The sequence below is a fragment of the Podarcis tiliguerta genome (assembly GCF_965153285.1).
Source record: "Podarcis tiliguerta genome assembly, chromosome: 5".
Lineage (NCBI taxonomy): Eukaryota > Metazoa > Chordata > Lepidosauria > Squamata > Lacertidae > Podarcis > Podarcis tiliguerta.
In genome coordinates, this window is record NC_139538.1 from 69,343,157 (window position 1) to 69,371,050 (window position 27,894).

A 27,894-nucleotide genomic window follows, 5' to 3' on the forward strand; every position below is an offset into this window, starting at 1 on the left:
TGTAAGATTGCACTGTAAGTATGGCTCAGAAAGCCAGTTAAGCAAAACTGCATGCTGCAGCTGGCATGTGGCATGTGGCAGGCCCTTCCATTGTTCTGTGGCTGTGCTTTGGCATGCAGTAGCGAGGCTGGTGACCACACAGTGTGAATTGCAAAAGAGTCGGCCTGAAAGCACAAGTGAAGTTTGATCTTAAAGGGAAACCACAGAGTTTAAACAAGAAACACGTCTCGAATCTCAGATAAAGCATATTGAAAGCACACATTGACAATCCAATTTACTTTGCACCAGCTATGTGCTTTTTTATTTCTTATAAATAATATGTACAGAACAGGATCTGTACAGAACAGAGTATCTTTAAAGTCCACTTGTTCCTTTCTTTGCTTTAGGTATTTGGTAATGTATACACCTCCTACAAAGCTTAATCCAGCAACATATTTCCATAAATTGAACCAAAATATGTTTGAAAGTAGCTTGTTGCAGCATCTTCTAAAGTGTTAAAGGAATTACGTGTCATTAACAATTATACAAGGTCCTCCTTTTATTCCATATTTATTATATGAAATCAGATTCCCACATACAAAAAGGCAATGCTGTTTGCAAACCCTCACGCCAGTTGCCAGAGAGATGTTTCCCTAAGCACATTCTCATTCGTAAAAAAAGAAATGGAAATAGTTCTTGTTGGATTGACAGCAGCAGGAAACAGGGCCCTTTCAAACAAATACTTCAGGTTGCCTCTTGACAGGTTGGACACCCATCAAGCAGTTCCATTAAGAACATTTGCAATGTTTTAAGTAGCAACATTTCCGACACATTTCAAGAAGGAATCTACTGTAACCCAAGTTGCCTGAGGTGACTGGCGGAGGCCGTGATGGTACCCTTTGCAGCTCAGGAGCCTGAGTTCAAGCCCCATATTGGGCAAAAGATTCCTGCAATGCAGGGGGTTGGACTAGATGATCCTTGTGGTCCCTTACAACTCCTACAATTCTGTATGAAACAAAAATATCATGAACAAAAAATAGTGGTGCATTTTAGACTCTGGGCATAGTCTAAGTATGTTTATGTTGCTTTAGGTGGTATTGTGTGTTGTTTCACTCACAACTTTCAGCGACTCTTATTAAAACACAAAGTATTGGTTGGAGAACTGCATCTCAAAATTCAGATAGGTGTGAATTTTGAAGGATAGCTGTGTGCCAGTACTCACATTTTTTGGGAAAGTGCAGATTTGATAAGATTCGCTTTTAAATGAAAACTGAATCAAATCTCTCCCCCATCCCTACCCACAGGCTAATTTTTAAAGTGCACAGACCATCAGATTATGCTCCAAAGCTAGTCACGAAGCCCAACACCTTAGCTTGATTTTTAAAGTGTAAAGTGGGGTCATAAAAAGTCTTTGAGCCACATTGCATATTGCTGTGGGAAGTCAGAAGATTATTATTTTCAGATTACCAAGTGGAATGGTGCAGACCGACCATCTCTCCTCTCTCCTTCTACAAAGGCCTGGATTTCCATCCCAAGCAGCGCCAACTGCGAGCAACTCATTAAACACAACAATTTGTTTGAAAAAGAACATGGATTGATTATCTTTTGCACACCAGCCTTTTTAATTTCCTTTTCTAAAAGAAATAATAAAAAGTAAAACAACAGTGCCGGCTCTCAGCACATGCCTATCCAAGGATACCTATACAAGGACATAATATCTAATTCCAAATTATGAGTTGTACATTACAAAGAATATTTAGACATGAATGTGAAAGGACATGGATGGGAAAGGGGAAAGGGAGCAGTAGAACATATAAATATGTTTAAAATAGTTGACAAAATAGTTACATTTATATGGCCTGGCTGGTTTATATTATGAGCATAACACAGAAATGTCAAGTATATTGTTGTATCTCTAAACATAAGACAACTTATGGAAACCTATGTTCAGATGCGCCAACACCTGCCTCAGTTTTGGCAAGAAAAACTGCTTTCTGTTTGCACAGCTGCCCAACCATCAGGATACAAACAGGAGTGGCCAAACTTGGTGCCTTCCAGAGACTGTTGAATGACAAGTCCCAACAGCCAGGGACGATGGGAGTTTTACTCCAACAGCATCTAAAGGCCACAACATTGGCCAACCCTGGGCCACAGATGCGTGCACCACTTTTGAACTACTGCTTCGGTAGGTTTCACACAAAAAAAAAACCAATCACTGCTGCATACAGATGCCTGCCTAACCACTTAATTTTCAGCAACATTATGCACTCGTTTTGCAACAGCAGTAATTAAGGCAGCTCCCTTTCCACTCCCGTCTTCAGACAGCATGAATGTCACATCACATTGAGGCGCCAGTTCTTTTACCGTTTCTTGCAAGATTCTAGAAAAGCTAAAGAGAGGAAAAACAAAGCAAAAAAAATGCAATAATTGCACACTGCTGTTTATTTCTTAACTGGCAAAATGCCTGTCATTATGATGGGTAGGGACAGGAGAATACAGAGGGAGGACTTTTACACTGTAAGGATTGACAGTAATCCAGTCTCTCTCTCTCTCTCTCTCTCTCTCTCTCTCTCTCTCTCTCTCTGTGCTCTGCACTCACAAAACACCTTGTACCCCCTGGCAGATCCCACTCCCTGCGACAGGTAAGTCAACCGGCATCAGGGGCAAGAGGGCAGGTTCTTCTCTCACTTCAACTGTATCTGCAAGTACAGCTCTTTAGCCTTCTCCATGGAAAGTTTTCACTAATATAAGTGGGAGGGGAAGTAGAGGGGTGCCCTGGGGTGCAGCATTGAGGAAGAAGCGCAGAACAGCTAATAAAGCACAATGTGGTGTGGATGGTCCAGTATAAATCCACCACTAATGCGTCCATATTGCACAGGAACATACAAAGGTGCCTTATACTGAGTCAGACCATTGGTCTATCTAGCTCAGTATTGTCTGCACTAGCTGGTGGTGGCTCTCTAGGATTTCAGGCAGGATTCTCCCCCAGCCTTACCGGACATGCTGGAGATTGAACCTAAGACCTTCTGCATGCAAGACAAATGCTCTATCACTGAGCTATGGTCCTTCCCATCAATGACATGTTGCAGAAGACCTTTAGAAAATCACCCATCTCTCTGGAGGGGCCTGTAGCCCATTAAAAGCAGAACTTTCCCCAGCTCTTTATTACAATCTTATTTAATCAAGTGTAATAGGGCTAACTGATACAGCATTGTGGCAATTTCTCTTTCCCCCAACCTTTTTAATCCCCATCAACTAAGCAGAATATTATCTTTAAAAAATCGGTCAATTCTGCAAGGCAAAACAACAACAGTGATGCTGTGTACTCACTGTGGGTGTAGTTTGTATAAGGTGCCATCCACACCTACAGTGGTTTTTAAGTGCTCGAGATTTCTATTGTCCCGTATCTTCTCCACTATAGCGGCCAACCCGGCCCCACACAGCTGGGCTGCTCTCTTGGAAACGGAGCCACAAACTTCCTTTACAATGATACTGTCATCACAAGTGCTGTCAAGCCCAAGCTGCTGCAAGATTCTTCTTACTTGAAGTAGGACAAGCCGGTCACTGCACTCAGACAAAACACAACAGGCACTTCTGGTTAGGGCGCAGAGCTAGGGCCAAATGTACTAAATAAGTCAATAGATGACTTTCCTCCCTCTACTCCTCCTACTGCCTGAGCCTAAATCACAAAGGGCACTTCTACTTTCTGCTGCATTTCCCTATCACTTCCTCTGGTTACGAACGCTTCTGGTTACAAATGCTTCAGGTTACGAGCTCCACTAACCCGGAAGTAGCTGCTCCTGGTTGCGAACTTTGCCCCAGGACGCGAACAGAAATTGCATGCCAGAGGTTCATGCGCACAGCAGGAAACCCCATTAGCAAAAGCGCGCCTCAGGATAAGAACAGTTTCAGCTTAAGAACGGACCTCCAGAATGAATTAAGTTCATAACCAGAGGTACCACTGTATTGCAAAAAGTCTGACCTTTGACCTTTTGTGGAAATGTGTTTGCTCCACGGTTTAATATCCTGTCATGTCAGGGCCGGCCTAGGACATTTTGGTGCCTGAGGTGAACCACAAAATGGCACCCCTCCTCCCTGCTAGGGAAGAAGCAGTGAGTGAAGATCTGCGACAGGAATAAGGTGGGGGAATAAAGATGTATTTCAGGATCTGCTGCCCCTGTGGACACAGCCACCAGAGGCAAGTCGCCTCATTTTGCCTGTGTCATGTGGGCCCTGTGTCATGTTATGAAGTGGCAACCATCATTATCCTGTTCAGACTAAACAGGGAATTATGATAAATAACTAAAGGCTTTCCTTGTTTCCTTGCTAGCACCTCAAAGGGAAGAGAGAGAAGGCTGAGTGCATGGGGAAAACATTTCTTGATACTTTGGCTTATTCAGTGAAGATTTAATTGTCTGAATGCAGCCACTAGTTTAAAAGCAGGCTGCTACTATTTTAGCTCTCCTGGGTGAAATGTACTTTTCAAAATTAGCATCATCCATGCTCACTCAATCCAAGGGCATAGGGAATAGCTGCTCATTTCCACCCCCTCCAATCTGAGGACAAAGCAGAAAGGATCACTTAAAGTTTATGAAGCAACAGTGCAAACAGTACAGACATGAAGTACTTTACTGCTGAAAGCAGCGTGACACTGATATTTGAAATACACTGGGTTCATTCACACCCAATAAAACCCAAGTAAAGTTGTTCACTATATAACTGCAGATGGCCCTGAGGAACAGGGTTCAGCATCTCAGTCAACCAACACTTCTTTTTCCCAACTGTATTATTTTCTGATGATGTATAAAATATTTACAAAGCTGCAATCATTCAGCTGCTTCTCACTAGTCTGATATGTGTGAAAGTGGCAAGCAGTGAGGAAAATACTGTGTTAGTACAACATATTGTTTTACCTTTCAATCTGGGACAGGAATTTGGTTTCAAATATTCCTCTTGTTCTCAGCCGCTCTGAAATCTGACCCCGGAAGAGAAGTCCTTGCTTGGTCAAGTCTATCAAGATCTGTCTCACTATTTCACCCAGATACATCCCACTGGTCATTTTCTCATACCTTATACAGAAAAAAGAAAAAGGATTTGGACAGCATTTAACACATTTCCAGTTACGTATGCAGAAATGGGGCCTGGGATATAGTCTGTGCATACCACATGCCTTTTCTGAACATGTGCATTGACTCTTAGGATGGAAATAAACACGACAGCCACAGACTCATGCTTTGTAAGGTGTTTTAAAGTGGGATAGCGGGGGTGTTCTTAAGTGGAAAGATTACTCAAAGTTCATATATGCCTAGGAACGGAAGAAACTGTGATTTCCATTCCAGCCTGTGCTCATCACAATCAACACTATGTCCGTTGCACTGTACTTTGGTTTCCACTAAATGTAATAACATTCACCTCATTGTCTGCTACTTAACATACTTTATGTAACTTACATTCGTTTCTATGTCAAGGAAACATCAAAACAATGTAAAAAAATAATTACTGTTGTACTGTTTGTGGGCATAAAAGCAGCTGTGATGATGATGTGAACAAACACCGACTGTGTTCACTTGAGTGATTTCTATTCCTGACTACACATGAACATGCAACCTGCTATTTTCACGTCCTTTTCCAGTAGAATTACCTGCCATTCCTACATACATCCTGAAGACATTGCAATAGCAATAAAACACCGACTGTTACCTCTGTTCCCCAGGATTCAATGACCCCTCATCCACTTCTTTGTCGTATTTTGTCCTGAGATGATCTATGCAGCCATTGTCGCCAAATCCTCCCCATTCTGTATTGATGCACATTTTGCCCTCGTCTCCTTCTACAATTTCTATATTACGCATGTCTTCCATGTAGCAAACATTACTGCCTGTCCCTGGAAGGAAGGAAGAGGCATGTATATTTTATTCCTTTAAAGCAACCACCAGGAGAAGCACAATGACCTGGGAAATGAAAAAAAAACCAACATTTCCTGGAAGAAGTTTACTTTTTCTCTCTAATTAGGAGATAAAATTTAGGGGCTAAAAGTAGGGGCAGGCAAATCTGTCAACTTCTGTTTTACTCACTCAGTTTCTCATGTTTCTAGTCCTAAATTCAATTCCCCACTTTATAAAAACAACACTAAGCGCTCATGAAAATTCAGCAGCATTTTACTGTGAATTTCTCATAACAGACATATCTTTGTAAGCAATGTTAATATACACAATTTTGCAAAGCAGTTTTCCATTATGTTTTGCATGTTGGTCTTTTCTTTTCAATAATATATGCAGGTAAACACACACTTTACTGCAATATTTACATTTCCGTACACGTTACCTGGCTTTGCAAAATTCAAAGTTGTGCGAATTTCAAACAGCGGCTATGTTTCAGTTTGTATATTGTTTCCAAAAGTGTGACTTGGGTAGGGTTACCTTTAAATGCGAACTAAATCAATTTTATGCCCTATATCTAGGGAACTAAGGTTCATATTATAGCTTGGGGTGCAGTGTATATCTCATACCACTAGGTGGCATGCAACACTTGGTCTCCCTTTCTCTCCTCATCTGTATTGCTCACAACAATATTAGCTTCCAGCATTCCCATCAAGGCTCACTGTAATTCCCATCATCTATAATTTCCACCATCCCTGACTATTGGCCATGCTGACTGGGGCCAATAGGAATTAGAGTCCAATGTCATCCGAAGGACCAAAGGTTCTCCCCTCCTTGATCACAAGAATCCATCCCCAGAAACAGCAAGTTGACCAAGATTCCATCTCCCAAAAGATTTTAGCATATCATTTCACTGTTGGTTACAAATCTTATTCTGTCACACCTTGGAACATCCATACACAAGTGTTACAGGATTGCTTTTTACCTGCAATGAGGCCGATTTCGCAATTTGGGTCTTCATAGCCACAGGTCATCATTGTCCCAACTGTATCATTTACCACAGCTACAATATCCAGATCAAATTCCTGAAATAAAAAACTGATTTTGTGAATGTGCAAAGAGCAAAAAACAAACAAACACATACACACCCATTGATGTATTGTGCACTAAGCACTAGCTTTATACTATCTATCATCATAAAAGAACAATAAAAAGGCTATCCGGAGGAATCCACAGAATGAAACCAACACCTTTGAAAGCATTTAGAGTATTTGCAGCACCTAATGATAGAGCTACATTTGGATAACTGAGATTCAGTTCTATACTACTGTCACAGCAAGGGATTGGTGCTTGAACCTTTGGGAGATTTCCCCACAATGGTACTTACATTCCTTCGTTTGATAGCTTCCCTGAGCATATCAACAACATCCTCTCCTTCGCAGTCTGTTGCCTTGAACCCTTTTGTCCACCCAACAAGAGTTCCCTAAATTGGGGAAGTCATAGAGTCAATAAATGAAAGATGCTTACATCAAGAGGAGAAAAACAGGTAGAACACTTAAAAGTTGGATTACACTTTCAAGAGGAGCTTGGTTCAACATATTGCATTTTGGGGAAATATTAAAATACCAAAATGCTCCCTTTCTGATAGAGGGGGATGCTTCAGGGAACAGAGCAGGAGGGCTATACACTCTGTCGTTGTGGGTTTCCTGCATCAAGCAAGAGTCCAGACAAGATTATCTCTAAGATCCCTTCCAAATGTACACTCTCTAGCAAAAGAGAGATTGCCAACTCCCAAGGCAGCTTGTTACATACTTAGTGTTGGGAAGTTTAAACCAGTGGTACTTCACAGTATGCCAGGTGCCATAAGTAACTGGCTGGCCATGGCTGAAGCAGAAAGCTGTTTGGTTTGATTACTTCCTGTATCAGCATCTCTGATGGAGGTGCAACACTGGTATCAGAAGTGGCCATGCAATTCAAACTGACTGCCACTCCTGTTATTGTTGTAACACAAAGCCTCTGACAATATAGAAGTGGTTTTTCAGTGCAGAAAAAACATATACATTGGGCCCAATCTGAATTGTTGTTTTTTATTCCACACATCGTTAATAATTTGCTTTAACTCTCCATGAGCTGCTGTATGCATCAGCAGCCTTGTGTCAAGCATGCCTTGTCCAAAGTAAAACTGCCTAAGTGCGTGTAAGAATGAGATTGTTTTTTGTTTAACACAACATTCAATTTTATACACTCTCTTGTAAAACCTGTGATAAAACTCTTGTCAGTCCACAGGGAAGGGAAGGGAATAATAAAAACAAGAATGAAATGTTTCTATGGAAAATTCTGTAAAGATTAAGCCAGATTAAAAGAGGAAACAAAACAGCATGTCAAATCTCAGCTCCCCTCCTTACCTTATCAATACATGCTTGTCTGCAGGGGAAGGAAAAAGTAAAGCCAAGAGGAAGTCGGGCACCCTTAATGCCCATGTACTCCAAAAAGTCTGCAATGCACTGGACAATGTGATCAAACAGCTAGACGGAAAGAAAGAGAATATTTTTTAAATTTTTTTTAAAAATTTACACACACACACACACTGTATTTGGATTCTGAAGAAATTCAATTTATTTTATTTGCGTTTTAATGGGTTTGCGGTAATGCTCTCTGGCATGTGTATTGTAATGTACGTTGCAATGTATTTGATGTGGGACTTTTTCTGACTGGTCCGCTGAAAGTCAGTTTAACTGTCACTCAGGGTCTTAACTGTCAACTGTGAGGAAGGGTTGGTGTTAGAATTCTCAGCATGGAAAACAAGATACAAGTTATTGGTGGTTGCAGGTTCAGCGTTTTCAGTTAGGCAGTATGATTGGCTGGGGCTTGACCACAGGCACCAGAAGAAGTGTATATATATATGGCCATGTGTTGGTTGGTGGAAAGTTAGTTCCTTGGAGCTTTGGAGTTCTTGGTGCTTGATGTTTGTGGAGTCGAGTCAGAAGAAGGCAGTGGAGGACAAGGACTGGGGAATGTAGAAGGAAGGTCTGAATGGCAGGTGGAATGACTTGGTGGCCAAAGGCATGCTGGGGGTAGCTTAATTGTTTGGCTTAGGCTGAAGGGGCAAGGGAAGAACCAATCTGCAAGTGGGGGTGGAAGAAGTGAGGAGCAGCTTGGCATGCTGGTCTCTGGTGACTGGCAGGATCACAAGAGGGAAGATTTCAATAGCAACACAACAAGACACATCTGCACTTCAGTAAATCAGTAAAGGGTTTTTTTGGGGGGGGGAAGAGTCCTCTGTTATAGCATTAATGGGACTTAACTGGGATGGAGAGAATAAAAGGGCAGTTTTGCTAAACGCCTTCATAAGGTAACTAACTGCTTCCTTAAAGCTATCTTAATTTAACATTAATAGCTGGATATTGTTGTTGTTGGCATCTATCTGTCTCAGGAGACAATGCAGGAGTGCGCCTTTGGGGTGAGGTCAAACTCAAAGTAGCTGGGGATAAGCTGTTGGTATTTAAAGTGACAAGAAAGTGTATACATTTAAATATAATATATTATCTTAAAGTAACCAGATAAGCTTGTGCACTTAATAATCTTGTTGCGAATAAACGTAAATACTTTACGTATAATATCTATATCTGATTGGCTTTGTATCATGCCTGTACCCCATAGTCACTGGTTTATTGGTAAGTTAAGGATTCAGAAGGAATAAGTGAGACTGAATGGTGTCAGTGGCCAGGGTTTAGGAGAACCGCTGGAGTGGGAATTGGGTTCTGTTATTACAGAGTAAGCAAGTAAATACCCCATTCCCTCCACAGGTTCAATCAAAATAAATAACTGACTTGTTTTACTTTACCTCTTCACCTGTTCCCTGCATAATTTCCAAAGGAATGGCAAATATTTTATTGTACATTCGGACTGACTTGCTTCTTCCACTTCTGATTTTTACAAGCAAAACTCTGAAATTTGTTCCCCCAAGATCAAGGGCCAGAAATTTTCCATTTTCTGCAACAGAAAAATCAGCATTTTAATCTGACTGAAGTCTTCCTTCCTAAGTGTTGGTCAGAAAGGCTTCTGGAATTTCCAAATCAAACTTGCTGACTCTGAGCTTCTTGTTCAAAAAAATTATAAATCACTTTCCAAACATGTTCACTGCTTTCTGGGGTTCCTGTGACCTTATCTGTTGTTTTTATTACCTCCTCTCTCTTTTTTTAAAAAAAGCTTTTTATTTATTTTTTTGTTACATACAAGAATATGTAAACACCAGAAAAACCAGGTCAGTAACAGAGAAAAATACAGAGTTGTGAAATAAAATAACAGCAAACTAGTGTACCAAACTACAATCTTGTTCCTGGAATATCAGATGGTATAACCATAACAAAGAATGAGAAGCTGGAGGGATATGGGAAGATCCCCCGTTAATATAGTCAAATAAGTGAAACCAATCTGCATCGACCTTCCCCTTTGTTTTAGATATGCTTTTCTGGCTCCTTACCTGTTCCATCTGGTGTTCCATAAACAAATGTGGGCAGCATTTTCACAGTGGCTGTAGGATGCGTTTCTTTCTTCAGGCCATACTCCAGTTCTGCCCTCATTCTGTTTTTCACACCTATGAGGTTCTCTTTGGTTATTTTGAAGAGGCTCAAGACCTCGTTGATCTGTTTGCGCTGAGATAAGAGTCTGCACGCAACAGCAGTTACCATCGCAGCCCCCTTCCCACTGCCACTCTCGGACAGCAGAAATCGAACATCACAGTTGGGCACCAGCCTTCTGACTACTTTATGGAGACGCTTAGCATACCTAAAGCCAAAAAGGTCTTTTAAATGCTTACAAATATTGTGTGCACAATAAAATACAAGGGAGCACACACAATTACACTAAATCGCTTTCTCCTTTATGCTGCTTAGGACTTTCACAGATCAAGGAAATCCTTTTGATTCAAGTCCACACAGTTCATGAGCACAAAACAAAAGATCTCTGATTAATCAAGTCAAAGGCCTACCTGCTCCCTCCTCTCAGCATCCTGTTTCCCTCATTGGCCAACCAGATGCCAATGGAATAATAATAATAGTAATAACAACAACAACAACAACAACAACTTATTATTTATACCCCGCCCATCTGGCTGGGCTTCCCCAGCCACTCTGGGCGGCTTCCACAAAAATATTAAAATACTGTAATACATCAAACATTAAAAGCTTCCCTAAATAGGGCTGCCATAAGCAGGGGCAGACTTCCATAATTTTCCAGGAAATTGTGCCCTGTGTGAGGCCAAAATATGGCACCATCAATGGTTCTTCTCACTTATGGATCATCTCAATTTTGCACCCCCTAAGCTTGGTGGGTGCAAAATCCATGCCAAAAGCAAGACGTGTGAGGGAAACAGAATCACAGAGAACTGTCCACAGATTTCCCTGGCAATAACCACTGCCAGACCATTCTTCTGAAGTTCCATAAGATCTTATCTAGGCTAGTTTTTTGCTGACCAAGCAGTGCCTTTGAGGGCAGTTTTAATCAAGAACAAAGTAGAAAGCTTTGCTAGATCAGAATATCAAACTGTGGCCAGCCAAATATCTGTGGAAAGCTCATCAGTTAGGCATTAATAGCAATAGCCATTTGCTCAGGTTTGACTACAGCATCTGGAAACCAGAGAAATACTTATCAAGTTGTATCCCTTCTACCGACAGAAGGTTCTTTGATCCAGCAGATGCTTATGTCACTAATGGCAAAGGAGGCACATTTTTACCAATTCCTCACTGCAGCCTCCACACCATCCTCCATGTTGCTTCTGAAGGGAGAGGAAAATCAACAAAAAAATTGCCCCTCTAACTCCATTCTGCCAATGGAAGCCTCCACCAGATCAAAGAGTCTTCCATCAGTGGACAATCATTATGGGATACATTAAAGTTATGTATAGCTATCACAGCCAGTAAGTTGTTGACAGCTCATGAATTTTTCTGACCCTTTTTCAAAGGCAACTTGGCTCATGGTCATCATGATTGCTAGATGTCTGCATATCCTTATGCAGATGAGCAATGATAATTTCCCCAGGCATGACAACCCTACCTACTTTGCTGTGTGACTTACTGAGGGTGTGTCTTATACAGCGTCCCATCAACTCCCACTGTCGTTCGGAGCCTTGCAACCTTTTTATTTTCACGGAGGCGTGTGAGTATCGCTGCCAAAGCTGCAGCACAGAGGTTTGCTGAGCGAAATGAAACAACAGTGCAGACGTGCTGAACAGCAATGCAGTCATCCTCCGATGGAGCCAGGCCCAGTTCTGTCAGAATTTCTTTAGTATTGCTCAAGCCTTCTTTGTACCTAACCCGAAACAAAGAAATCAGAAACATGCCTGAGGAAACCACTTCAGCTTTTAGTAGTGAGAGGGAGACAGCGGTGAACCACTTTCTGTATGGAACCAGTAAGCAGGCCAGTAATTTCTGAAAGCAGGTGGTCATGTGTCCTACTTTGCAGAGGACAGTCCTCTATTTGAAGGCATCTTCTATCAGAAGGGCTATCTGGTCCAAATCGAATTAAAGATAAAGACTGCATATACACTATACATTTAAAGTGCGTTGCTTCCCCCAAAGAATCCTGGGAGCTGTAGCTTACCCCACATAGAGTTACAGTTCTCAGCACCCTTGACAGACTACAGCTCCCAGAATTCTTTGCAGGAAGTCATGTGCTTTAAATGTACACAGCCAAGAAACCATAAGAAAAGAGAGCAGAGGCCTTGCAGTTGCCCACCAGCAGTTTCTACCTGGTCAACAGACCGTTGGCCACCATCTTCCCTACTGTCCTGAGATGTACTATGTTTCTATTTAAATCATGGTAATTTCTAAAGATGCATCTATGCATGTCAATTAGTACATGCAGATTACATGCAAAGCTGTGTCCTATTTTTTGCATGTTCTGCTTTTGTGTGATTGACTGTCCACCCTACCTGAAATCTCATTGTACCTGGTCTGATCTATGGAGCAAGAAGGAGTAAGAGGATCCCTAAATAACATCTGCAAGCGTTTGGCCTCACCAAAGCAGAGTAGCTGCCCAAAATCAATGCTTGCACAAATTGTAGAACGGAAGCTGCACTTACAGAAAACTCTCTGATGGACAGATTAAAGCCTCTTACTTTTCCATGGCAGCAATGTGTTTTGTCTCAATCTTGCCCTTGGTGCAGAGAGCTGTTGACAACTTCCCGTTGAAAAGCAAACCTTCCCTTGTCATTTTCAGAAGGATAATTCTTACGAGTTCTCCTAAATACAAACCGCTAATCATCTTCTCAAACCTGCAATTCAACAGAAAGCTGTTGTCAGAAAGCATCAAGGGCATTTCATACTTTCTAATAAAGAATTAGATTTACATTTCTTGGGAGAAATCCAGTAATTTCCCCCCCCAAAAAAGGAGAAAAAATTGTTCCCAATGACTCATCTGTAATATTAATCCTCTGTCTGGAAGCACTCCCTATTACAATAATTATTGTTATCATGATTACCTATTGCTACTACTGCTGCTAGAGACCCACAAAGGATTGTGGAAACAAAGATGGCAGCAAAGGACTCTTTATTCTTTTATCCGCCCCCTCCTCTTCTTTGCAGTTAAGTTACTGCCGGAATGGGGGAAGGACTCAGAAAAAACTCCCAACTCAGAACACACACACTGCACCACACACAATTTATTTAACATGGGCCATTCAGCACCCTTCTGTGAAAGTACAGTTAGGAATGTGTTTGGGGTCAGAGAGAAGGGCACTGTCGCCCCGCCTACCCCAAACAATCACTGGAAGGATACTAAACCCCTGGGGATTTAGGATTTAACCAGATTCTTGGCCAAAACACTCCTCCTAAATAGTATCGATGGCGCTTCACAGTACTTGCCTGCCAATATATTCAAGGCTACTTCTGTCCCAATGTTATTTCATGGTTGTTTTGAGATGGTGCACATGCCTAAATAGCTACATTACTAGAAAGATGCCTTATCCCAAGCTGATGACTAAACTTACAATTGTTTTCCAGGATTGAAAGAGCCCAAATCAATCTCCTTGTCAAACTCTGTCCTGATGTCATCCAGTGATGCGTCATCTCCAAAGGCTCCCCATTCGGTATTGATGCACATCCTTCCTTCATCACCTTCCACTAAGTCAATATTGCTCATTTCCTCCATGTAGCAAGCATTTGTGCCTGTTCCTGAGTCCAGCGGATTCATTTTGGAGGTTGTTGGGGGAAGTGAAGGGGGGAAGAAACACATGGAGATGTGTAGACTTCATAATAATAAAAAAATTGAATTGAATTTTTCTAAGAAAAAATAATTTTTGTGCCTTGTGCAATGCCACATGGGCTCAACTGTTCTACACTGCCAGAACACTCACTTTATCTTAAGCCAGATTGGCCCTGCCTCTGGTAAAAAAAAGATATAGAATTACCAATAATGACACCAACTTCACATCGCTGATCATCGTATCCACAGGTCATCATCGTTCCAACTGTGTCATTTACCAAAGCCAAGATATCTACATCAATGTCCTAATGAGGCAAATGCAACATACCAGTAAAGTCAAAACAATACATATTCAGATTCTTACAATCAATAAGAACCACAGTGTTCTCAAAAACAAAATCAGCTTAATACCTAGGGACGGGAATTTCAAAGTGGTGGTGCATATCACCACCACCTAGGAGTATCAGAAAGACAGACCATTATACTCTGATGAAATGCACAAGTTGATCCAAGTCCTTTCATTTACTTCAAGGAAGGAAAAAGCTCTGACATAACAATTTTGTAGGTTTGAATGGGGCAGTTTCTTTTTCTGCAGAGCGCTACATACGGTATGTGCCAATGTCCCAGCTTGTACACCAGAACTGCTAGGAAATGTCAGCTTTTTTTTAATGCAATCAGATTATTAAAAACAAATATTAAATCTCAACTTGCCTGGTGTTTTCTGAGGGCTTTCTGGAGAGATTTCACCACATCTGTCTGCTGCACTCCTCTGGCTTTAAAATGCTTTGTCCAAGAAATCAGTATACCCTTGAAATAAAAGAAGAAGCAATTATTCATTAACAATGTGTGCTGCATGGCTTAAAGAGTGGCATATAAAGGAGAGAGAGAGAGAGAGAGCCTATGGTGTGTGTGTGTGTGTGTGATTGTTATTTTTTCTTTCTCTAGTTTATGCATGGGCTGGTGTAACATATTTACTATAATTTACCGGTAGTTCGTGATCTAATGCATTGTTTTGCTCTAATTTTAAATATTAATAAAAAATTAACAGTGTATAAAACCTTAAAACATTTTTTAAGCATCAAATATTTGATTGGACAGATATGCCAAGAGGCAGAAGTAGTATAAAATCCATATATTTGGGGGGAAATACAGAAATTGATTATCTTTGGAGAAATCACTTGAAAAATATGTCTATTATTATTATTATTATTATTATTATTATTATTATTATTTGTAAACAGCCCTTCATCCAAAGATCTCAGGGTGGCCCACAGCATAAAAATACAATATAGAAGCACAAAATACACAATAAAAACTGGAACACATTGAAGAAGGATATAGGGTGTTAATCAGCCAAAGGCCTAGTTGAAGAGGAATGCTTTTGCCTGGCACCTAAAGATGTATAATGAAGGCACCAGGCAAGCCTCCCTTCATCAAAACATTAATCAAAACTGCATACAAAAATTTGTACATCGGGAGATATATAATGCTGATGAATTTTCGAAAGCATTTAAAAAATGGAAATGAGGAGAACTGACTCGGAAAACAAAAAGCTGAAGGAAACTGAAATTGACAAATTTGTCTATCCCTATGCACTTTCAGGTTTTCCCAAGGCAGCAGGACTCATATTTCCTGCTTTCTGAGTCCCATGCAGTGACTGGTCCTAGTATTCTTGTTTCTGCACATCTGCTATTCCCATCCCATCACACTCTCAGCCCCTGAGTTTTAGAAGCAAAAATTGTACACCTATTTTATATACTTAGTGTCACAATCAGCAGATATAATGCACCCTTTTGCAAAGCTATATTCTCTGCATAACGAATTCTATACCTTCCAAGCATGGGCAAAGTGGCATTTCATGAGAGCCCCCGCTGCTTGCTAATGGCAGCCTCTCAGCTCTGGAGCGCTTAGTTAATAATTTGGGAGAAGATTCACCCTGGTTACAAAGCCATAAAGAATATTGGCCTTACCTCCTCTAATTTTCTCTGTATATAAGGAAAAGATAGGGTAAAGCCAAGAGGAAATTTCTTATGCTTTATATTCTTTGTCTCCATGAAGTCTGCAAGACAGTCAGCTACATACTGAAACAGCTGCATCAAAATAGGGGGGAAGTGTGAGTTATTATATATTACCTACTAGAATACAATGCAGGCTCTGTACGGCTCAAATGGAATAGGAGATAAAAAGCAATGCCTATAATTAACAATGGTTACATTTTCTATGCAATATGATAACAAAAAAGCCTAAGGTACATTATCACAAGGTCAGCATAAACGAGGCTGCATTCAGAGTAGGGTTGTCATATGTCCAGAATTTCTTGGAATATTGCTCTTGGAAGCAGTGTCTGGGCTGAAATCAGCAGAAATGTCATATGGCACCACATGTCAGCAGTGCCGTTTTTGGCAATTTTACTGGGGGGGAAAGGCTCAGAAACATCCATTTTTGTTGTTGTTCCAATTTTGCCCCAAAAGCTCAACAACCTTTGCTTCCAGATTTTCTCTTATTGAAATACAGCAACCCTAATTCAGAGGGTACTTTATCTCATCTTCCCAACAGTTCCTTACCTGTCAGTTTTCCTGTTTTGTGTAATCTTTCACACAATGTAAAACCCACTTTTGGAAATCTAGTGGAATCTAGCAGAAGTTTAGCACTCAATTCCCTCTTAATTTTCTCCAGAAAAATAAAATCTGTTTGCATATTAACTAGGAGCACCTCGGGAAATTTGTGCTCTGTAGCTTCCCTGTTGTTTTCACTGAAACCCATGTGATGAAATTTGGGACAGTATCCTGGCATACTGTTATTTCCTGCCATTTAAAATTTAGTACATCATGGCAGTATAGTGATCAAAACACAACAGGCTATTGTGGTGTGAAAGGAATGTTAGAATTTGGGGCAGAAGTGCTAGCGCTATAACTCATAAAACCAACACAATCATGTGTCTGAATGCAGCCATAGCCTCTGTATCCTATATCTATTACCCCCCAGTATCCTATGCATCTATCATCCCAAAATTGTCACTGGTTTGCTAAAGATTAATGCATATTCTCAGCATGTGGCAGCCATGATTTGGCTGACTTTTAGTAAGCCATGCTCATTTCCTGATGCAGCTGTTGAGGTGCTCTGAATAACTATTCCTGGAGAATTTGTATGCCTTGGGAGCTTGCAAATATTAAAACTAAAATTGGCTAATATGATCTTTTTATGTCTTAGGATACATTCTTCACAGAGCATGTTTCAGAGGAAGATACACTACTTACATCTGTCCCACTCCCATGGATGATTTCTTTAGGTGTTGGATAGATTTGACTCTCCATTTGAACATTTTGCTTCCCATTTTCAGACACTTTGACCTTTAGGACTCTGAATCGGGAGCCCCCAAGGTCTAAAGCAAGAAATTCGCCCTTTTCTGTAACACAAACAACAGGTAGAAATGATTGGGTCTTCCAAACTTCAGGTAACTCTGCATCAGAGCCCAAGCGGGGTCTCAGTAGAGAGATCAGACATGGGCATTGGTGCCATTCTTACTATATTTTTTAAAAGCCAAATATTCTAGAAACTCAGTTGTACATATGAGGCATATATGCTTCTTAAAAGATTTCTCCAGAAGCATCTCCACCAGGCATCTAGCATTATGCTACGTAGCATACCATGTGTCGCAGTAGCAAAATGGTTCCCCCAAAATCCCAGTTCTCTAAGACTGGCATTCAGAGACATACTGCCTCTGACAGTCCAAAATGCACACAGGCAAAAGATTATCAGAGACATAGAATCATAGAATTGTAGAGTTGGAAGGGACCGTGGGGGTCATCTAGTCCAACCCCCTGCAATGCAGGAATCTCAACGTAAAAAAAAAATTGTGTGTTGTCTGGTTGTTACAGATCGTCCAATGTATTTGTACTATATGGTTGATATTAGAGCAGAGATGGGGAACCAGTGACCCTTCAGATGTTGCTGGACTCCCATCTCCAGGTTAGCATGTAGCAACCTGTTCCAACTCTGGTGCATTGCAATTTCTGCCCAAACTTAGAGGACACAGGATCTTGGTTTTCCTTCGTTGTCCTTTAACTGCCTACTTATACAATCCTGGAATTCATTTCATCTCTTTGAGGGGAGATGGGGAAGATAGGCAGCTTCATTCTCCCCCCACACTGCCTCCTTGCTCCCTGCTTTTGGCTTGGGGAATCTCAGCGCCGCTATCATGAACCATCCTCTTAAAATTAACAAAATAAGAAGAACCCTGCTGGATCAGGCCCAAGGTCGATCTGGTCCAACATCCTCCAACCAGAAGCCCATGAGATGCCTTCAAGCAGGACATGAGTCTCCCCACTTGTGATTAACAGCAACAGGCATCCAGAGGCGTTCTGCCTTCTGACGCTGGAGACAAATCATAGCCATTGTGGCTAGTAGCCATCGATAGCCTCATTGCTATCGTTGATAATGGCAGGAGGAATGCAGAACGGCTGCTTACCTGTGCCATCAGGAATGGACCGCACAAAAGTTGGCAGCATTTTTAGTGTGGCTGTTGGATTGGTGTCTCTTGCCAGGCCTTTCACCATCTCTGCCTGGAAACGGGCCATCAAATCAAGGAGAACGTCATCAGAGAGACGCATGTGGTACAAGTACCGATCAACCTGGGGCAAGAGGTTCAAGATATTTTTTACTAATTGTTATTATGAATAAATATGTGTTTATTTCATAAAATTTATACACAGCTTGGTTGTGTATTTTTTTTTAAAAAAAACCAACAACACCTTAAAGCAGTTTTCCCTTGCAGAAGGGTGGCCTCTCTCTTTTTTGCACTGACTAGTAGCGACACACATGCAAGAATATATGCACACATCCTATGTACACAGTCCTGAACTTGCAATCTCACTGGTCTACACTCCATCAACAACCCATATCTGCCCAAAGAAACTTCAAAATGCAAGTTGCTACTAGGAACAGAAAGGGCAAGACATTCCTCATGCTAGCTGCCCTTGCTTTGGAAAAGAAAAAGCATGAACCAAGCAAGCTGTGTAAACCCTGCAATATTTTTGTTCAATATAGTGTTACTAGACATTCTTCAAAGTCCATGTTCCCTGACTTTGCTACCATCCCGCACTGTAGCAGTGATGCTTATAAGCTGTTTTTTATATATATTCTCCCACCGCCTGCTTTTAACCCACCCACCACCCACATAAGGCTGCAAAGAAACCCTAGATTTCAAACACATTTTCCTTCCAAAGAGCCAAGCAGCAGCTTAGCAACTATTTAAAACTGCCATCACTAAAGCATGTCTGGGGGCTAAGCAGGGAGAGGGGAGGCTTGGTGGCAGTGGCAAACAGCAGTAGCAGGAGCACTTACTGGCATCAAGGGCCCAAGGTGGGATCACACTGAAGTTTGGCATTGGCCCTGCACCTCCTTGACAATATATTTTTCTTTCTCTATTCCTCCCTCTTATTTTTGTTATGCATCACATTTTTTATTATCTTGGAAACTTACTTCTTCATGACCGTTCAGTTGGTCCTATTGGAGGTTATTGCCCTCATGTCATTTCCCCCATTTATGGATTGACTGAGCTATCTTGTCGCTTTTATCTGTGTCAACAGTAATCCTGCTTCCCACTTTACTGAGTTGTTGACATCCAACCCCTTGGGTAAATAACCAGGCCAATCCAATGAACAGAGGTCAGATCAGGGAGAATGCTTTGTCTTCCCTTCCTCCCTTCAACCGCCCTCCCAAATTCATTTCCAAATATTTATTCAGAAAATCCAGTTCTTATTGGGAGACATGGCAGTGGGGAGGGAGATCCAATGAAGGATCTTAGAAACAGAGACGGTAGTCTGGTGCATGAGTAAAACTAGCCATGTGAGTGACCTAATGGGAAGGGAATTCTATTTACAAGGGTGTTGAACAAATAGGTCTGTTCCGCGCTCAGCCAGCCAGTCACTGTACTGCTGGGGCACATTTGAGGACATATTGCCCCTTCCTCGTTCCCTTTGGAAACCAAATGAGCAGAAATGATTCCCCGGGCTTCCATGTCAACACAGGAAACCTATCTGACACTGCCAAGAGTCGGGAGGACCCTCGATAAGGCAGTGATGTTGTCACTGAAGCACTGGAGAAGAGATATATTGCCTCTGTGCACAGCTGCAAGCTATGGGAGCTTCCAGATAAGCTGTTTCTTGAGCATTAATCCTGATCTGTTTGACAGCATTGGCTATCTAACAAGGTTTTTTATTATTTGTTTGTGAGGCAATTAGATGATGTTGTGTCAAGGCAAGTATTGTTGCGCACTTTCCGGTACATTTCCCAATCACTTTCCTTCTTGCAAAAAGTCTGATATTTTGGGGAAGGGGGTTTGTTGCACAAGGTCTCCCAAACAAGTGCAATTCTGCAACCTCAGATTGCTGGTATGGGGTTGAATTCCACTCAAAAATGGCATCGATGAGCCCAGAAGGGGGCCATCTCAATGGGGGTCACTTTCTGTGTTATACTTCAGAGCTATGTTTGAGATGCCTGAAAGTGGTCTGTATACAGATCTCACAGTTTATTCACTATGTAGGGATGGGAAAGGAATTTGGTTCAGCTGGGATTTTAACATGAACCTTTCTAATTGACCCTTTCCAAAACCACATGTGAACCTAAACACGGTTATTCTTTGAATTTAGTGCTTCTCCAACTAAATAGTGTGGACACAGATTACATACAAAAATGTGTAAATTGGCAGAAATTTACAATAAAATGCGGGTGAGTTTTAACACATTGTTAACAAAAGGGGGGGGGGGCAAACTGAACTTACAACTAGAAAAATGAGAAACTGAGTGAAACCAAGAGAAACCAAAATTGATATTCTGTGCTAAGCATGAGTTTGGGTATCATTCAGAAGATATTGTAGTGGGGTCACCTGTCCTCACCTCCTTCAATATTACATGGAAATGGGAGATTTAATCATAGTCACACTTAACTTTTGTAAAGTATTTTGTGTTCAAAGTAACTCACATGCATTGTGTAGCTGTAAAAGTCAGCACATTTACCACATACTGCAGATGGAGCGACTGAGGACAGGTGGTTTGCTTAAAGCTACATAGTGAGTTTATGGACGAAGCAATATTTTTAATATTTGATGGTTTACTGTGGTTTCATAATTTGTTGGAAGCTGCCCAGAGTGGATGGCAGCACTAATAATAATAATATTATCACCATCACCATCACCATCAAACCGGGGGGTTTCTATATGCACTTAGTAAACCCCACTGAACTCAACAGGGCTTCTGTGTAAATATGTGTAGGACTGCACTGCCGTTTTTGCTACACTAGACCAACGGTCTCTAAATATAAAAATCCCACAAGATCTTTTAAGTTGGTCTGAGCTAATGCACCACAGAAAGTGAAAGAAAGAAAAAAAATATAGCACATTTTACCAGTGTTACTTTTCAACCTTTAAGCTTAGGAAATGTTTAAGGCCTACTCCACCAACAGACTGGGGTTTCTCCTCAGCAGGCTTTATTTATTGATGGCAGCAGGGCCCAAAGGTGGTAATAATTAATATATTACAAGATATATCTGGGATTACAAATTAGCCATGTTCCCATTAACTATTTTGTTGTGCTATCGAGAAGGAAAAGTTGGGATGTGTGTTCTTGAAGGCAGCACTAATCTCCAGTGTGGTGCTGTAAGTTTAGCAAGCAACTGCTCCTAAAGACCAAACAACACATGGCAGCAAGAGAGCCATTTGCTGAAAACTGGGCCTTCCCTGAAGTGCATAACAAGCAGGGGGAAATGTCTAATGTTTACCACATGAAGAGGGTATGAAGGTTGCAGGGACTGCACCCTCCTCAATGCCTCTTTCCCACAAGATTATTATCTTTCTGCCGAGCCAAGGATCAGAGTTCAGCTGAGGAGAAAAAGCAGCTGAAAGAGCAGACTGTGGTCAAGCAGGGGAGGTATAGCAGATACACATGCTCCCCCTTTTTTTCTCTAAATCATATTCACTTCAGACCACACATTATGCACAATTGGGGCAGACCTAAATGTCATCTACAGCAACCATCCCATCAGGTGATAGACAATGCCAAGGAGGAAGATGGGACCACAGAGCCTCTCCATCAGCTCTGCTGACAGACCCACAAATTTTGGCTCCTCTTCTCCTTCAATTATTTCCATTCTAGCTGGTCATTACAAATTTAGACCTAATGCCTGGATTTGCTCCCCCCCCCCTTCCAATACCTTTTCCAATTGTGGGTCTGAGGGTAAGGGGCTGCCTTTATCGATTACATTTTTTAAAGTCATTCAGGTAGCTTTCTGGCTGGAAAAAGGGATACAAAGGCCCACCCCAATACATTTTGCTGTCTGAGGCAAAGGACAAAGTGAAGCTTCCTCCATTTCAGTGTAGAAGCTGCTTAGACTAGTAGTTGAAACTTTTTTTGACACCAGTGATGGGACAGCCTCCTCCGCAGGGCAGGGGACACAGGCAGTCGATGTGTGTAATAGAAATGCAATAAAATAAACCATCAATGTTAAAAAATTTTTTTGCAGGACTGATCAAGGCTGCATCTTGTTTTTTAAAAAGCGTATTTTATGTTAAGGTACACATTTTCTCTTAACAAATCCACTGACTCATGCTTACAAGATAGGGAAATTACTTCACTTAGACATCGTCTGAAGAGATTAGGGCACATGTTGTGTGACAACCTACACGTAATTCTAGGAATTCTTTTATGATGGTGGAAGAATGACTAAAAGGCATTCTTCCACCATAGAGGGAAGGTGGGCAGGAGAGAAGAGCAGAGGTCTCAGAGAATGATGGAAGGCTAATAACACGACCTTAGAAAGACACATCACGGAACCAGATCTAAAAGGCTTTCCCAGATTGATAACTAATGCTATGTTTAACTAAACCTCTGGGTTTAAGTTATAGCCCATTTGATTATTAAAAGAATTATTGTAGTAGCAGTAATTTTCCTGGGTGTGTTTTCTAAAAAGAAGATCTATTTATTTACTGCTGCCTGTTTACCCATGGGAAGAAAACTGCAGCTTTGTCCTCATATAAAATGTTAGTATTAAAATGTGACTGCAAATCCCAATTAGCAGCTCTAGCCTTGCACAGTTCCATAATAGGGGCAGTCTGTTGTTGTTAAATCTAAAAATTATCATTCTAGCTTAGGTGTACTTGTCACAGATTCTGAACTTTGCTTGCACCAAGATTCCTTTCCTTAGATATTTTTTCCACCTATGAGAGTACAATTAAATTAAAAATAGCCGAACAAACTCATCCTCTGCCAATTTTTGCTAAGTGTATGTTGTAACTACATACACAAAACTTTCTTCTTTTTTTAATGACAACCCACAAGTCAAAAAACAATTCTCTTATTTAAAGTAGCTGATGTCAAAACAGTGAGCCCAGCCAACTCTTACCTTTTTGATCTGGTCCTCTTTTAGTTTTGTGAAATAAAACGACACTAAGTGTACAGCAAACATTTCTCTCTAATGCCTCAGTATTGATGGAACGGCTGTGAGCAACTAACTCCAGATCTTATTCACATACTATGAGGCCAGCAAAACTCACTTGCCGGGGCCATTTGCCAGCAGAGATGTTAATAAGAAACCCCAGAGCAGCCAGTCCTAAACAAGTCCATTCAGTGTAGTTGGTTCAATGATTAATCTCCAGCCTCTTGCTCTCTCCTCCTTCCCCTCTCCTGCCCCCCCCCCCCACACACAGAGTCCCTCCCACCACTTGGTATAGTCTAATACTGAACAGGTGGCTAACTGCCAAGAGCAGAGAAAAGGAAACAATTAGCTACTGGCCCAATTTGGAAATGTTTTACCCCTGAACAAACCAGTTGCTATGGGTGCTTCTTTGCTTAACTGAAACCCAGCACGATCTTCCACAGCATGGCACACTTCCAGTAGGGAAAAAGTAGTAAAAACAAGCCACTTCAATGGGCATTGTATCGCTCAGAAACATTGCTGGGAACGGCATGGGAATAGAGGACACTTTCCTTCCCAGCCACCCAGCCGCTTGGCACTCTGCAGCACTGCAAAGTGCATTTTCCCAGTCTGCTACATTTTCGTCTCATCTAGGCAAGTTTTCCAATAATTTGCCTGTGGGCTCTCAAGTGCCGGTCATCTGCCACACAACCCCCAGATCTCAAAGAGTTTGAGAAAGGAAGAGCTGTGCAAAAAAAATATATATGTATTTTTCAACCATGCACTGATGCTTAGGAGCTGCCATAGCAGAGTGAAGTAACATGGCTGTTAAGATCTTGGGCAGCAACAGATGCAAAAGGAGCCTTGCTTATTGCTGGAAATCGTCCACTAAACACAAAGAGCTGAGCTATGCAGTATTTTGACAGAGGCATAATGGACATCACAAGCACTCGACTTTAGGTCCAACCTATCCTGTGGTTTATAAAGCTCAATGTTCATAACCAAGGAGGTGGATCTATCTAGAGAGCAGCAGCCTCAGTTGCATCTTCCAACATGACCGATCCTCTGTCTCCTATAGCTGGTGAAGTTTCTGAAGCTGAAATAACTTCAAAACAAATTGAAGAGCCCAAAAAGCATGGCGCCAGTACAGCTTGTGAGTTTTGTTAGCTGAACTAGATCTGTGTCTAGCAGGTGGCTGCTAGACAAGGTGTATCCAAGAGAAAGCTTTCCTAGCCCTAGATTAGCTCTGCTTAGTAAGTGAAATGCCATCCCCTCAGGCTGATGCTTAGCATATGCAATGGTATAGAACATTATAACATAAGAAGAGAGCTGCTGGATCTGGCCAGCGGTCCAGCTAATGCAGAATCCTGTTCATACAATCATAGAGTTGGAAGGGACCACAAGGGTCATCTAGTCCAACCCCCTGCAATGGAGGAATATTTTTGTCCAGTGTGGAGCTTGAACCCACGATCCTAAGATTAAGAGTCTCATGCTCTACCAACGGAGCTACCAAGGTGGTTCTCACAGTAGCCTACCAGATACCTCTGGGAAGCCTACAAGCGGAGGAAGAGCACATCACTTTCTGCACTTGTGATTTCTAGCAACTGACACCCGGAGACTCCGCTGCAACCGCTCTCAGCCTCTTCACAATTGCACACAGAAAGAAAGAACAATGGATTCATTGTCCATCAGTGGCATCATTATCCTCCGTTCCCCTGTACCCTCAATTAAAAGGCCAGCAGCTACAGAGTGTTGAACAATGGCAGCACAGCGATGTCATCCTTGTTCTGATGACCTCCTGGAAAACGGCTGATGGGGAAACGGCAGTGGGGGAGACGAATGCAAGAAAAGTTTCCCAAACATGCTGGTCTTCAACGGACGAGTCAGCACCCACTACTGCCTGACCGAAGGTAGATATGACAGCAGTCAAAAATTAAGACCTGGGTCCCCTAATGCATATTTACATTAAAGGAGAATTCTCAGTCTGTAAAAGTTAAGACTGCAAAAAATATGTTCCTCCCGAGTTTTCTTTCATAGCTTGCCACCATCTCAAGGTTGCTGCTTTCCCACCTGACACATCACTTTACAAACCTAGCACAGCTTTGTACATACAAGTTCAGGCGCTGCTCCTCTCTTTCCACTGCACCAGGCAGGCTCCTTGGCACTTCTCTTGCCACTTCTCCAATCACCTTCTGTGCCCAATCTCTTATTCTGTGGTCCCAAAGTCTTTTGAAGACAGGGAGAACTTGGATGGGGAGCCAACAATAACACTCAGCAGCATGCTAATAAACTATCTTAAACACAGCCTCCAGACATAATAAGGAGAATGTGCATGACACTCACATTTACCTCCTGTATAACCTCAAAGAGGCCACAGGAGTGCTTTAAAGCAAGAAGATTCATATGGTCACCTGGTGGCAATTCTTACTCACCACAGGGGATCAGACTAGTTAAATGCAAGCCTTCTGTATTAGCACTACAAACAAGAGATCATTTCAAGAGGGAGTTAAGTTGTGTTTCTTACACAGTCAACCTTGGAGGAGCTTAGTCTTTACTACTTGTCTCCTTTCCACAAAATACTTGGCATTAATTCATCTCCCCCACAGCAAAATCAAGGTTCCAAAATTTGCCTACTGTGCCAGTCTACACACCCCAATTCTATTAAATCCTAAAATGCCATTCAGGTTAATAACATGTGGAGAATTCTGTCCCGAGCTAGCTAGCTCCAGAACTTGTTAGCAGAGGATTAGTGCAGTAGTACACCCTATTCACTTAGAAGATCATGTGAACCCAGTTAACTCTTCGAGTCTAATTGTATCCACATCATTAGCGTGGAAGTAAACTTTCGTCCAAATCAGACTTAGAAACGCTTGAGCAAACTTCAGAGTGATTATAACAGTTACTATGGAGACACTATGGGAACACGCAGCAAATTAAAGGAAGTGCTAATCTCAGCAAAATTCAAAAGAATGTCCCAGTTAGTGCTCTGCTCCTTAAAGGCTCACTACTCAAAACCCAAGATTTCGTTTTGTACTTGAAGCGCACAGCTCCAGCGCTTTCTTGTCTACGAGATGTTCCGAGTCATTCAAATGTCACACAGCCACAATCTCAAGGTCACATGGAAGGGAGCCACAGCCAACTCTGACTGCCGCAATCAACAAAGTTCATTCTTGAAATATATACTACAGCAATAAATGATAAGCCTACGGTATCAGCTTCAGGTAGCCACAGTGCCCTTCCATGGAGCAAAGTTCTCCCTTCCCAAGTCTGCTTCTGTGCAAGTATTACAACATGGGCAGCATCAACCCCTCTTAACTGCTCGGGTGCGAGTGTTCAGAGAATGAAAGGCTCAATTCTAAGGGCACTTTCCACTAAATATATTTTGCCCTTTCACAGAGAAATACTGTATAAATTTTCTTCGTACTTCATTCGAGAGTACAGTGGTACCTCGGGTTAAGTACTTAATTCGTTCCGGAGGTCCGTTCTTAACCTGAAGCTGTTCTTAACCTGAAGCACTTTAGCTAATGGGGCCTCCTGCTGCCGCCGCGCCGCTGGAGCATGATTTCTGTTCTCATCCTTAAGCAAAGTTCTTAACCTGAGGTACTATTTCTGGGTTAGCGGAGTCTGTAACCTGAAGCCTATGTAACCTGAAGCGTATGTAACCCGAGGTACCACTTTACTGAAAATTACTTTCAAAAAGAGACACCGTGAGATAGAATCATGACCTTTCCTCCAAAGCACTTTTCCAAAGAATGCAACCTATTTCCTTCCTGTGAAGGACAATTAAAAAGTGTGGGTCGGGTGTCCTATCTGAGGGTGTTACGAGTCAAAAGACCTTTCTACTAATCTGTTTATCTGCTGAACTATGTACCTCATCGAATGAGATGGATGACCAACTGCAGAGGTAGGTTGCGTTATTAGAAAAATACGCATGAACTTTGTGATGTGACTCATTGGCATTGAGCTATCTGAGGTTCAGTGTTTAAACAAAGATGTGTGGTCCCTTTGGATCATTATGGTTTGGGGTAGCACGACATTCACAGAATATGCTTGCTGCAAACTTTACACTTATAATGACGCCTACAACTTCAGCTCCAACCCCAATAAAGTTCATGTAGCTGCATTTACTCACATTCATCTCTTGTGGTATTATGTTTTCCTCTCCTCCTGCTCTCACCCACCTGCCCCAATCAGGAATGGTGTGCTGTACTGCAGTTCTCTCAGTCCATGACCATTAACTTCGCTGAGGCTGATGGGAGATGCAGTTCACAATCACTGGAAGTCAAGACTCTAAGTGCCCCATTTTGTTTCTTGCTTCTGGTGTAAAGCACCGTTTAAGGCAATGTACAACTGGAAAATTCTTTTACTGTTAATAATATGAATTTTAAAAATCTATACCTACATCAGGATGGAAAACATGTGCCAC

General features: G+C 41.7%; 1 protein-coding gene across 4 annotated transcripts; it reads right to left on the reverse strand.

Moving 5' to 3' along the window:
* Positions 1 to 665: 665 nt before the first annotated feature.
* On the reverse strand, positions 666 to 27,872 carry LOC310677241 (hexokinase HKDC1). Of its 4 annotated transcripts, none has more exons than XM_083439819.1 (18): positions 27,601 to 27,872; positions 18,529 to 18,691; positions 17,318 to 17,466; positions 16,031 to 16,150; positions 14,772 to 14,867; positions 14,266 to 14,365; positions 13,846 to 14,029; positions 12,976 to 13,131; positions 11,934 to 12,167; positions 10,342 to 10,646; positions 9,703 to 9,851; positions 8,264 to 8,383; positions 7,246 to 7,341; positions 6,844 to 6,943; positions 5,680 to 5,863; positions 4,893 to 5,048; positions 3,310 to 3,543; positions 666 to 2,368 (listed from the first exon to the last, which is right to left on the reverse strand). In XM_083439819.1, the coding sequence occupies exons 1-18, from the start codon at positions 27,604 to 27,606 to the stop codon at positions 2,224 to 2,226; spliced, it is 2,697 nt and encodes an 898-aa protein (XP_083295945.1). In that variant the 5' UTR covers positions 27,607 to 27,872; the 3' UTR covers positions 666 to 2,223. The 4 variants fall into 4 exon arrangements, with proteins under 4 accessions (XP_083295945.1, XP_083295944.1, XP_083295947.1 ...); XM_083439818.1 differs by lacking the exon at positions 27,601 to 27,872 and adding an exon at positions 23,457 to 24,176; XM_083439821.1 differs by lacking the exon at positions 27,601 to 27,872 and adding an exon at positions 21,837 to 22,197.
* Positions 27,873 to 27,894: the final 22 nt, after the last annotated feature.

Excerpts from the sequence above, each read along its gene's own strand:
- LOC310677241 (XM_083439818.1), bottom strand. The coding sequence starts at position 23,519 with ATGTTTGCTGTACACTTAGTGTCGTTTTATTTCACAAAACTAAAAGAG. Across the intron at positions 14,030-14,265 it reads TGAAGTTGGTGTCATTATTG|GAACAGGCACAAATGCTTGC; the intron begins GTAATTCTATAT and ends CGCTGGACTCAG. Across the intron at positions 5,049-5,679 it reads TTGAATCCTGGGGAACAGAG|GTATGAGAAAATGACCAGTG; the intron begins GTAACAGTCGGT and ends TTTCTGTATAAG.